This window comes from Tamandua tetradactyla, chromosome 24 (assembly GCF_023851605.1).
Source record: "Tamandua tetradactyla isolate mTamTet1 chromosome 24, mTamTet1.pri, whole genome shotgun sequence".
NCBI lineage: Eukaryota > Metazoa > Chordata > Mammalia > Pilosa > Myrmecophagidae > Tamandua > Tamandua tetradactyla.
The window spans coordinates 25,910,447-25,923,581 of NC_135350.1; the positions used below are offsets into that span (position 1 = coordinate 25,910,447).

The window sequence follows — 13,135 nt, forward strand, 5'->3', positions numbered from 1 at the left end:
ATGCTGTTGATTCCATCCATACCTCTCATTTCCAGTTCACAATTTGAGGCAACTCTTAGGAAATACCTTACTCTTTCAAGATTTCCAAGATAGTAAGTAGAAACTGCTCCTTCAGTTAGTCAACAAATATCTGCGCACACACTGTGGGCTAGGCATAGAGGCACATACTGGGAAAGCCCAAATGAAAAGATTGGCTGATGTCTTGCTCCTCTGAACTCCACTTTGGAACTCTCCGCATGTACTGATCATCACATCCTTCACAGGAGAATTCTCTGTTTGAGTGATGTGACATCTGCTTAACAGCTGTTATCAAGAAGGTGCTGGATCCTATTCATTTTGAGATTCTCATGAAGTTCCTGCTCTGAGTTAAATGAGTACAACAATCATTAAACCCCTATTGTACACATGGCATTGTTCTATGCACAATGGAAGCAGAAATTTGAAAGGACACTGACCAAAAACTTTAAGTAAATTTTGAGAGTTTTGTCTCCACACTAAACACAAGGAGCAACAAAAGTGAATGGATCCCAACGCGAGAGGAGGGATGTCAGAGCTAAAAGGACACAGGGAGGGAAAGATGACTGAGATGGAGCAACCATATGTCCATGAATGAGACCTTGACCTGAGTCTCAGTTTGGGTTGAACTGGATAGATCCAACAGGTGAGCTATTCAGAGAAGGAAGATGATAAGCAAGGTCTTGAGTGAGGAATGGGCTTAGATTTGTGGGACAATGGAGACATAACTTTTAAATAACATGGATACTAGGGAAAAGCAATGTGGATGAGAAGTTTAAAGTTTAGAGTAAGGTGGGAAGGTAATTGAATTCCAGAGACAAGATTTGGAACTTGCAACTTTTCTCAAATCTTTCCTGACTAAAAGCACCCTGAAATCATAGGACCCTCCTTACTTCTTTCTGGGGAAAGGATTACCAGCTTTGGTGTGACTCAAAACAATTATACCATAAAATAGTACTCACATTGTTGTTAAATACCCATGAAATTGTTCTCACAGTAATTCTAGAGAGAAATGTCCTTTATGTTATAGTATCCTTGTGACACATTATATCTGATCAAAGAACTAATGCACTAAGGATTACAGGACTTGCAAGAATGGATAAAAGAAAAATCAAACTCCTAGTCTATGGATACATTATAATGAATCAAAGACAAAACAAATCCCAATGAGTATTTTTCTCTATTTTTCAAAGGTAATTCAAAGTCTAGATCAAATGCCTGAACCTCAAAAAACCTCTTTTTTAGAGTCAGAGTGTTTTATTCTGGACACAATGCACCCTCCCCTCTCTCATTCCCAAAGCAATATCTTAAACATAGTATATATAATACTTCCCAAATAGTCTGACATGAAAAAGGCTTAGTTGCCTATGTGACCCCTTTGCCCATAGTTTATGATTCCCTCTCATGAATAATAATTGTAGCCTATATTTCTCAAGGGTTTTCCTATCTTCTGGGCTCAATGAAAGGTGCTTTATTGATTTTTTTTCCCACATAACAACCCTGTGAGGTAAGTACTATTACTCACACTTGTCTTACAGATAAGGAAGCTAAGACAAAGGAAATTTCAATAATATGTTCACTTTCACAAAGCTAGTAAGAGATAGGGTCTGCCTAGGCCATAGCATGACTCATCTCTTATTCATCTTTGTCACCCCCGCTGTGCCAAGGTTAGCAGCTGGCACACAGTGGTATTCTGTCATCACCGACTGGTATTGAACAGAGTAGGACAAGTCAAGGACAGTGAGCACATCGCTGTGACATTTTAGGTAATAGACTTTGCCCTCAGTTTAGTACCTTCCTCTGGCTCATGGCTCTCTTTCTTGCCTCTTCTGTACTGCTTCTCTACCATTCCCACCAACTCTAACAAATAAATGGGAAGTCGAAAGTTAGTGCAGGCAAAGAGAAAACAGAACTCTGTTCTACTTTTGTGGGGTTGGGGAACAGATAAATACAAAATAGTAAAATGCAAAGTGATTAAATTTCATAGGAAGAGAAATATGTTACCTAAGGAAAATGAGACATCTGAATTTGGCATATTGCAAAATTGAGTTGTGAATACCAGTTCAGTGTCCTTTCCTAACTGATTCTATTTGGGCTGAGAATAAACTAGTGGGTGTGGTTTAAAGATCCCTGATCACATATGTAGAATTGGGCATTACACAAGCAAACAAAATACCTGACAGCATCTGCTTTGTGTCCCTGATCAAGGAGGAAGTCCACAAGAATTCACCAGTCCCCTGTCTGCAGAGAAGACAGAAACATCATGAGCACAGCAGGAAAAGTAAGCAAATAAACTTCATTGTTAAGTATTTTATCTGTTATACAATAAATACAAATTTATTGTACTTATTGCATAATAAATGGATTGAATTTGAAACAAATAAGTTAACCTTCATATATACAAAAATATATAGTAAAATAAAACATTCAATTTTTGTAAAAATTCTATGTTTATTCCTATGTATATTTGCCATATATATATCATGTGTATTTATTGTTCTCTCCTTTTGTTAAATAAAAATATGGCTCACTAGTTAAGGTATAGTTTAAACATATCAATGGCTAACTTATAAACCTAAATCAGAAATGTTTTAATCAAGCAATTATGGGATATTCAAAAAACAGAATTTAAATTGTGTTACATGGTAATGAAAACATAAAAATGGATGCATCTCTTTTCTTTAGACAGCCAGATTTGTGACTTTAGGAAAACTACACAATCAAGTTTAGCCTCAATATTTCCATTTGTAGAATCAGGCCAGAATTCAAGACTTGCCCCCAGTAGCATCCCAGTAAAGTTTAAAAGTCTAACATGGAAATCCCCAGGAACAGGACACAGTATGCCTATCAATCATATACACCAACATTCAGGAACCATTACCGTCAATGTACCTTTTCCAAGAACTCTCATATTTATTGTGTCATTGGAAGGATTTTAAAAAATAAATAATGGAAATGAATTTCAATATAATTTATTTTATCATAATTATAGGTTTATTGTTTCACTATTGAAAAGGCACTAAATCTATACAAACTTTGCCAACTTGAAAGCAGGTTTTAAAGACTTTCTCAAACCTTGAAAATATATTTTATCTCTTATTTTGAAGAACATCTGTGGTTAAGCTATTTGCGATAGCAAATCAAAAAAACAAGCACAGATCTCCTAATTTTAAATTATATGTGTATTCATATGGGAATGTTTGTTTTTGCATTTACCAGTCTCCAGTTTAACTTGTCAATTTTGGTCCAAATGTATTCTGAAACAAGTGGTTACTCATAAATCACACAAGAAAACAGTTTTGGAAAGACTATGCTCCAAATGAATAACACAAACAGAAATATACAGAAGTGGTGGGGAAGGAAAATAAATCAAAGATAGAAGCAGGCAGGGAAACAGTGAGACAAAGAAAATATTCCCAGACAGAAGACAAATTGTGCTTGTTATCATAAATTCAGATTCTTTTGGCTCAAGTAAAAAAAAAATGCAACAAGAGTGCAACAGGTTTTACATGAATAATAGAAAATCTTTCTGTGAATTACAGTGACACAGATCTTCATGTATAAGCCAACAGTTGTGGGTCAACAAATCATCAGTGGCTAGCATTAGAATATATCAAGAATAAATATCCATGGAAAAAAGATGATATGTAAAAATGACCTAGAAAAAGTATGTGCAAATGTATCACAATGTCTCATTATGACTAATTCTCCTATTATTTCCCTATGTTATTCTTTACATGCTTAAAAATTATTTTTATTATTTTCCTACCCAGAACTTGCCCATTTCAGTACACCAGTTGTTTGCACTATACATGCAGCTAAATGTTGCAAAGCAAAGACAAAAAGACAAAATCCCTGACTTCAAGATGGGGAGAAAACAAGCATTATATTCTGTTTGATATTCCAGGTAATAAAATGCAAAGCAGCTGTGCTTTGGGAGATAAAGAAACCCTTTTCCATTGAGGAGGTGGAGGTCGCACCCCCAAAGGCCTATGAAGTTCGCATCAAGGTAAAACCATTCCCTATCTCTATTTAATTTAAGTTTATTAAAACCAAAGAATACGAAAAAGTGGAAACTACATTAAATCCATTAAAAGAAAGTTTTTTGTGAATTATGATAATCAGTACAATGGAATTACATTGGTTGTCAAGAGAAGATATAAATGACATATTTCATTAAATATTTTAAAGCAATCAAAGTAACCCTAGAAAAAAATAAGGAACAAGCCTAAGAAATATAAAAAAGAATGTACGTGTTTATAGAGGAATACAGTACAAAAGGATATATATCAAGATTTCAAAGTCAATCAGCAGCTGATTGAATATAAAGGTCTATTTTCATGATATTTTAAATTTCTACTGCATTATTGTATATTGTAGAAGTCATACAGGTTACAGAAACGTTTGTCGTGTAGATTATTCCAGATTGTCTAATGCAGGAAAGGAAAGTATAAGATGATCTTAGACTGAAAATCTGAATTTTTAATTTGTTAACAGTATGAGTGGGCTAAATTCTTTAAAACTCTTTAGAAGCCCCCTTTAGGGAATTGGATACTTTAAGACTATCCTGGGGACATAAATTTTTCTGAATGTAATTATTTTCCCTTTCCCTCACAGATGGTGGCCACAGGAATCTGTCGCTCAGATGACCATGTGGTTAATGGGAATCTTTCTACACCACTTCCTGGGGTCTTAGGCCACGAGGGAGCCGGCATCGTGGAGAGCATTGGCGAGGGGGTGACTGCAGTCAAACCAGGTACAGGATTCACTCAGGGATATGTCTGCATTCAGTCCTCCCAAAGTCAAGCAGCCTGGAGGAGGAAACTGAGGCAGAGAGACATGAAAGACCTGCACAGATCCCAGCAGCAGCCAATGGTGGAACTGGAACTAGACAGGGGTGTCCTTGTTCCCTCTCTCCCTGCCTGACTTCCTTCACGTGTCCAGACAGGTCCCCAGGACAGACCTCATGATTCTCCCCTTCATCAGTGACTCATGGAGCCCCTCCTGGATGTCAGGCACCAGGTTAGATCCTGGGACACGGGAAGACCAAGGAGACAGAGCAACTGCCATCCTGGGGGTCATATTCTAATGCCATTTTAGAGCTCCTGAGCACCATCTTCCTTCAGGTCCCAAAACAGAACCACAAATGGAACAACAGAAAAACTGTATGAGTTGAGGAACAAACATAGGTCTATGTCCCAAGACACTGGGCTAGTGTATGGAAACTGTGATTCACTGAGTTCAGAGGGTGGCGCTGTGCAGCTATGGCTGAATCTACATGAAAACTTTTATGTCCTGTAGTGGAACCTGTTCACATTTTCCTCTTCCTATGTAGCCTCTCTTCTTGAACATGGAGCAAATGAAACAGACCAGATGGAGGATGTTCTAGTTTGCTAGCTGCCGGAATGCAACACACCAGAGACAGACTGGCTTTTAATAAAAGGGGATTTATTTTGTTGGTTCTTCAGAGGAAAGGCAGCTAACTTTCCACTGAGGCTCTTTTCTTACGTGGAAGGCACAGGATGGTCTCTGCTGGTCTTCTCTCCAGGCCCCTGGGTTCCAACAACTTTCCCCGGGGTGACTTCTCCAAAGGCCTGGGCTGAGCTGCTAGTGCTGAGATGAGGAATGCCGAGCTGCTTAGCAGTGCTACGTTGCGTTCTCTCATTTAAGCACCAGCCAATTAAGTCAAAAGTCACTCATTACAGCAGACACGCCTCCTAGCTGACTGCAGATGTAATTGGCAACAGATGAGGTTCACGTACCAAGGTTCACATACCACTGGTTTATGTCCGCAGCAACAGGACTAGGTATGCTCACCTGGCCAAGTTGACAACTGAATCTAACTAACGCAGAGGAGATCTAACAGAAAGCATCCTGCCTGAAGAGTGTCTATTTCATTACCTTTAGTCATTGATTAAAATGTCTGATTATGAGCTACTGACCAAATATTTCATTTTTGGTATTTAATTTACCATAATTATATTGTATAATCTATCCTAATTTTATTAATATAGATCAATAGTTTAGAGGTGAAGGGTAAATGCAACAGAAAATGTCCATGCTATCATTTCTGTCTAAATGTTATCTATTAGACATAATTGTCAAATCATTTTTTGATCATAAGGAATAGGCAGTTTGGTGGATTAAAAATAAAAATGATGTTTAATTCTAAAAAAATTCTTTTTAGGCAGTGGATACACTCTCTCCTTCTGAAATATGTATCAAAATGACCTGTGAAGAGAAAAAAATAAGTTGTTTGGAATGAGATTGAACTTTTAGCATTTCCATTTTACAAAAATCTAAATAACAAAATGACAGCCTCGCTTTATACCTCAACTCCCTCCGCCACCACCCAGGGTACAAATAGATCATTCAAAACTTAAAAAACTGCCTAAATCCGTTTCACTGATACGTCTATTCTACAAGAAAGCGCCTGACTTGGAAATGCTTTCGGTATTCATAGAAGTTTCTTGAATTCCAATTGTTGAAAAATTCTTGTTAGCTTTCCAAGAAAAGAACTAAATTAAAAATAAATATTTACTTCAAAAAAAGGTAAGGAAGGATTTTGGAAATCATATTTATGAAAACACTCAATATTATTGCAATCAAACTCTTACAAAATATCCCCATAATGTCAGTCTACTTACAACTAAAATTTATACTAAATCTTACATTGAGAATAATTAAGATTTAATTAACTAAGATTAAATGAGACTAAGTATATAAAGCCCTACTAAATCTGGACATATAAATGATAATTATCCATAAGTAGAAATAATACAAATTCATGTTGTTTGCCACATTTGCATTTCTTCTTTGGGAATCCTCAAGCCAACATAAAACCAAACTGATAAACATTGCTGACAGTGACACGGTGGTGTTTGTACTCTATGTCTTGGGAGATTTTTACAAATCTGTTGACTCTGATATATATATATATGTACACCAAAGCTTGTTCTTGTTCTAATAATTCTTGGATAGAAATTTAAAAAGCAATTGTTTTATCCTCTTCCAGGTGATAACGTCATTCCATTGTTTACACCCCAGTGTGGAAAATGTGCTGTTTGTAAACACCCGGAAGCCAACAACTGTGTGAAATTGGGGTAGGTTTCTGATACATTGCAGATGGAGCCAAAGTGTTTGTACAACAGGTGAGCTCCTGCCTCATGCCCTTCTGTTTCTCTCTGCTACACTGACCAGTCTGACCAACCCTCCGGGGACCATGCAGGATGGCACCACCAGGTTCACCTGCAAAGGGAAGCCCATCCACCACTTTGCCCACACCAGCACCTTCTCTGAGTACACAGTGGTGGATGAGATCTCAGTGGTCAAGATCGATGCAGCAGCACCACTGGAGAAAGTCTGCCTCATTGGCTGTGGATTTTCTACTGGCTATGGGTCTGCAGTTAAAGTTGCCAAAGTAAGAATGACCACATGTGATAACTCCACATCTACTCCAACTGTCAGAAACACTTTTTTCACAGGAAATCTTGGATCATTCCTCTAAATTGTGACAGCTTTCCCCCTGCTACTGTTATAGTATCCATATATCCTTTAGAAGTTGGCATGTGATTTTAGGTAGAATATGGGCCCAGAAGGAATTGAAAGCATATCCTAAAAAAAAAGTCACCTGCCTGTCAAAGAACAAGCTGTTGATATTTAGGAGAGTTGGGCATAAGAGTACAAGTCATTCTGATAGCATTCAATAGCAGCACCTTATCTAGGTTAGATGTTTCCTAACAGCATTTCTTATTTCATTTTTGTCCTCTCTAAAAATTCAGGTCACCCCAGGTTCCACCTGTGCTGTGTTTGGCCTTGGAGGAGTCGGGTTGTCTGTCGTCATTGGCTGTAAGGCAGCTGGAGCAGCCAGGATCATTGCGGTGGATATCAACAAGGACAAATTTGCAAAGGCCAAAGAGCTGGGGGCCACTGAGTGCATCAACCCTCAGGACTTCCAGAAACCCATCCATGAGGTGCTGAAGGAAATGACTGGAGGTGGTGTGGACTTTTCGTTTGAAGTCATTGGTCGGATCGACACCGTGGTATGTACCATGACATGCTCTGATTCATGATTTTTTAATTAAGGGGATGTTTTAAACAGCAGAATATTAATATTTTGTATTAGTTCTATTTTTAATTATTAATTTCAATATTCTATCACTTGTTTCTTACTGATGATTATTTTATCCATTATTATTGATAATAGTCTTTCATTCCATCAGCTAAGGAAAAATGTCTCAAGCCAAAGTTGCCCATTGGAGGTTGTTTTATATTAAACCATTATAAATGTATTTTATTAACTTGAGTAAAAAAAATCTCAAAATGAAGGAAATAGAAACAATAAACATTCTTTTCTCCAAGAAAATTGCATTTTCCCCATATTCTTGAAAATGTGTTAATAATTTGAATATGTCTGTGGATTAAGATTTCTCTTCACATGTCCTATTTGGTGAAAAGTAATAATGATCACTTTTAGACCAAAAAAATCATTAGCCAAAACATGCCCTAAATAATGTCACACATTTAATGGCTGCTGGGTAGCCACATAACACGCAGCGCTTGGTACTTAATAGTCACTGAACCTCTATATGTAGTGTTGAAACTATAAAAGATTGACAGATTTTCCTGCCAAACAAATTTAAGGCATACATATTTCACAGCTTTATATGCATAAAATAGCATTACATACAATCACATTCATGAAAATTCTTAACATACTGCCACCTGGCTAGTAGTAAAGCACTCAATAAATGTTAGCTGGCCTTATTGTTTTAAGAAACGGTATCCAATCTCGAAGAGTTTTCAACATCTTTAGAATGTCCATGATATTACTTCCATATAATAATATATGAAATTATATATAAATATCATGAACTGTGGTGGATAACATATCTCTAGCTCCATTCCACCTGACCAGAATTCTCTAGAACCTAATGAAAAAGTTCCCAGATCAATCAATTCTCATTGTTTACATTACCCAATAAATTCAAGCAGCATTAGTCCTATGGAGCAACACCTGAGAGTAATGATCTTTACAGCCTTGATCTAGGAAACTGCATAGACAACTAAAGTTCCAAGGGAATCCAACATTTTGCAAGATGGCAGTTTTACCTAAGTTCATATTATATTTCTCCCATATACTCACATGGACTGGATTGCTATTTTATTTGATGATATCAAATACTTGTTCTATGAATATCTGGCCTTTCAAATGATATGCCAAAATAAAGGATTAATAAGTGTATATCCCTGGGGAATCCTAACCAATTTTATTAGTAGAGAATGTGTTCAAAGACCTTAATCAAGGGCAAGTCTTGTGGACTATCTTTTAAATTTCAAAATAACGGGTGAAGTTTAAAGTAAAACCAGTGTACATTTTGGGAGATATACAACATTTATAACATGCTCAATTTAGAGATGATTAATAAAATAGGAATCCATTAAAAAGATGTGCATGCAGTGGACTAGAGACTAACTTTATTGATGTAACTAAAATTAAATCTTTTTCACCATCTCAATACTTGATCTAAGTATATGGTTAAAAGTGACTCTAAATATATAAATGAAAAATGATAAACCACCTCATAGATGGCCTAAGGTTCATTTGATAGTGAAACATTGCCCGCTTACGGGGAGCCAGCTTTATCTATAAAGTTGTAATAATGACTGCCTCTTTAATACTTTACAAGACAAGTTATGCATACACAAATGCATCCTTTAATTCTCTCATCTAAAAATATTTTCTGCCCATTCCCTAATGCCACAGCACTTACAGAGACACAAAGAAGCAAACCACGAAATTTGTACCCATCACTACACAGAACCTAGGCTGATTTTATGTGAATTCTTAGAGTGTATTATGAGTGGGAACTATCAGAGGACCTATTTTACAATGCTGAATATTAATATCGTTCCAGATGGAGGCCCTGTCATGCTGTCACGAGTCATACGGCACAAGTGTCATTGTAGGGGTGCCTCCAGGTTCCCAAAACCTCTCTGTGAGCCCTATGCAGCTGTTGACCGGACGCACCTGGAAAGGGGCATTTTTTGGGGGTATGTTGTCAGATTTAAGGGGGTGAATTCTTATTGACCCCAGGATTAGTTCCATTTTACAAATAACAAGGCCAGGTTTTGGATAGCAATGTGGTCAATAGTCCTCATGTATCTTTAGGCTACAAATCCACTAGTGATAGAGTGAATGCAGCCTGAAGCTCCCAAGGCACACAATCTAATCACGAATAAACTAATAGGACATATACCAAAACCTCTTTGGAAAATAGCGAGCAGATGAGGCACTGAAGTACGCAACAGGACCCAGGAAATCCATAGCTCAAAGGTTCCTGTCTTCACTCCTTGCCCAAATTTAGACAACTCCTAAATTGATCACCTGAATTTGGGCATAATCATCTTAGTACAATTTCTGTATAAAACAGTTGATAGTGAAGAGCAATAGTTTATTAGAGGGTAAACAACACACAAAAAATTCAATTTTCTGCAGAAAGGTATTGAAGTACTTTATCTCCTACTAACCCCAGTAACAGCAGTCTGTGGAATGCAGCTCACTCTATACTATTTGATTTTAATTATCTTTAAAACGTCCCTTCTCCAATCCTCCTGCTTATTGCTGCCTGAATCTACCAATGATGTCTTCTTCTTTCTAGGCTTTAAGAGTAAAGATTCTGTCCCCAAACTTGTGGCTGATTTTATGGCCAACAAATTTCCACTGAATCCATTAATAACCCACGTTTTACCTTTTGAAAAAATCAATGAAGGATTTGATCTGCTTCGCTCTGGAAAGAGGTAGATTATTCTTCCATCTCTCTTTATGGGGTGGGTTAGGCTTGCAGATAAAATTTTATTTTCTCAGAGATTTGACATATCTATGGGATGATAGAAGGATAAGAAAAACTGTGGAACAGAGTGCTTGGTTTTTTCTTAAGTTCATCTGCATGTAGAACATTTTACATCTTATTATGAAAAGCCAAGAATAGGTACTTTCATTACAGTTCTACCAAAGCCAAATTTTGTGGTTTGTCACAAATATAAAAGATCAGAGCAGTTCAGCCTCTTGACAGTAGAACACTTACTCTTGAAAGGAAAGAGGGTCAAAGCCACCCAGTCATCATCAGACCATGGAGCCTATGCAGCCTCTGCCTGGACCCTAATACAGGCTGAGCACTGATGGTTGGGAATTTATATTATAATCAGGATGTCCCATATGTTTCACTATAGGTGTAAGTGAAGCAGCACTGGGAATATTTCCTATACGTATCATCATAGTTCTTCCTAAAAGACACAATTACTGCTAATTTCATTTTTCACTATTCAAAGTATGTTCACAAATCAAGTTATTAGATTTAGGGTTCAAAATACTACTTAAAAAATGTTTAGGAATATAAGCCAATACTGTTTTCAACCTCCAACATGTAACTCTTACCGTCACTCAAAAAGATGAATTTTGTCACCTGCATTGATATGAGGCACAACTAGTAATAAGTAATTTTATTTAAACCCAACCCTCTAGCTCAACAGTCTATGCTTTTTCTGCAACCTCACTCCTCCTATGAGGGTTTCAATTTAAATAGCATATCTTAGGTAGCCACATGCATATAATGTTATGTTAGATATTGCATCTGACAAAAAAATAGGACTATGTACAAATATATTCTTGAAGAAGCTAAAAAGCTAACATCCACATATCACTAGCTACTGTACAAAGAATCTTACCTACATTACCTCTTGTGTTTTTTAAGGAATGCTGATATCTGTTCTTAATTTCGCTATTTAAGAAAGGAGAAAATGAGAATCAAACAGGACTTACAATTAGCATGGGGGCAAGAATTCAAAGTTAGAACTGTTTCATTGCAAAGCCAATTTATTTTCTATTATACTGCAATGACTCACAAGACCTCATATATGCATACATACATATGTCTGTATGTGAGGGGATATATATATATATATGGGTGTACATAATGATTAGCAAATCTTAATCATTGCTCCATGGTGCGCATTTTTGTTAGGTTAAGGTTTAAATGCATGAAAAGCGTCCACAAGGTTCATGGCAGAAAGCAAGAATTAATTATACCTTATTACCCATTGTTGGTTTCAGGCACTCAGAAATTAAAAAGATGACTCTTTAAGATGCTAATATAGAATGAAGTTTAGAGGAATGCACATTATGAGATGATGTGTGAGCTTAAATTTGAAGAAAACATGACAGAACAATTAAAAGATGAACTTCCTTTTTACTTGTTTGAGCTAAATGCGTTAGGATGGGAGCAGAGTGGCTAGAAACACAGGCTTCCACTGAGACATAAAATCCTCCTTGGACTCTCAAATGGAAGCAATCAAGTGCTGATGTTAAAATAATTAACGTATTTTCTTTTTATTTCAGTATCCGTACTGTCCTGACATTCTGAGGCCTTCACTTGCACCTACCTTCTGGCTGCCCCAGGCTCTCATCATCTTGAACACCAGACCAATACCATTATTGACCCTGCCCATCACAGATGTTATCAATAAATGCATTCCAAAAGAAAACAGAAATTGTTGTGAAAATATGATTTTCTGGAGTTTTAAATATAAATATTTTCTTAGAGAACCTTCAGGTTTACACAAAAATTGCACAGGAAATACTTTCCATGTACTCATTCTCCTCCACCCCTGTGGGCAATTTCTCATATTATTGGCATTTTACATTAGAGTGATAGATTTGTAAAAATACATTACCCAATATTGGTTATTATTATTATCATTATTGACATAAGTCCATGGGTTACTTTAGTTTCTCTCTTTGTGTTTCACAGTTCTGTGGGTTTTTATAAATGCATAGTTTCACGTTCCACCATTAGAGTAGCATACAGAATAGATTCACTGCCCTAAAAATGCCCTGTGCTCTGTGAAATCACTTCTGCAGCATGTCTGAAAGGCATGTGAGTCAGATGAAATGGCATACATTAGCTGTGTAATTGAGGTCAGTAAACCCTTCTTCTTGATCATTTTATATGTGTTGTATTTCCCATTGAGCAAACATTTTTCTTGTGACTTTATACCCTTTTTTGTATTTCTTGCTTCCCTTAATAATTGAAGCCCACTGGAGGGAACTCTCATTATCTCT

General features: G+C 36.7%; 1 protein-coding gene across 2 annotated transcripts; it reads left to right on the forward strand.

The window, feature by feature from the left end:
- Positions 1 to 1,883: 1,883 nt before the first annotated feature.
- LOC143668129 (alcohol dehydrogenase 1C-like) lies at positions 1,884 to 12,558 on the forward strand. Of its 2 annotated transcripts, XM_077142738.1 has the most exons (9): positions 1,885 to 2,296; positions 3,923 to 4,024; positions 4,633 to 4,771; positions 7,031 to 7,118; positions 7,216 to 7,435; positions 7,797 to 8,057; positions 9,933 to 10,068; positions 10,677 to 10,815; positions 12,413 to 12,558. In XM_077142738.1, exons 1-9 carry the CDS (start codon positions 2,279 to 2,281, stop codon positions 12,435 to 12,437), a joined length of 1,128 nt encoding a protein of 375 aa, XP_076998853.1. In that variant the 5' UTR covers positions 1,885 to 2,278; the 3' UTR covers positions 12,438 to 12,558. The 2 variants fall into 2 exon arrangements, with proteins under 2 accessions (XP_076998854.1, XP_076998853.1); XM_077142739.1 differs by lacking the exon at positions 10,677 to 10,815 and having other exon boundaries at positions 1,884 to 2,296.
- Positions 12,559 to 13,135: the final 577 nt, after the last annotated feature.

Coding starts and splice junctions, on each gene's coding strand:
- LOC143668129 (XM_077142738.1), top strand. Junction 8,058..9,932: donor TTGGTCGGATCGACACCGTG/GTATGTACCATG, acceptor ATATCGTTCCAG/ATGGAGGCCCTGTCATGCTG. Junction 10,816..12,412: donor CTGCTTCGCTCTGGAAAGAG/GTAGATTATTCT, acceptor TTTTTATTTCAG/TATCCGTACTGTCCTGACAT.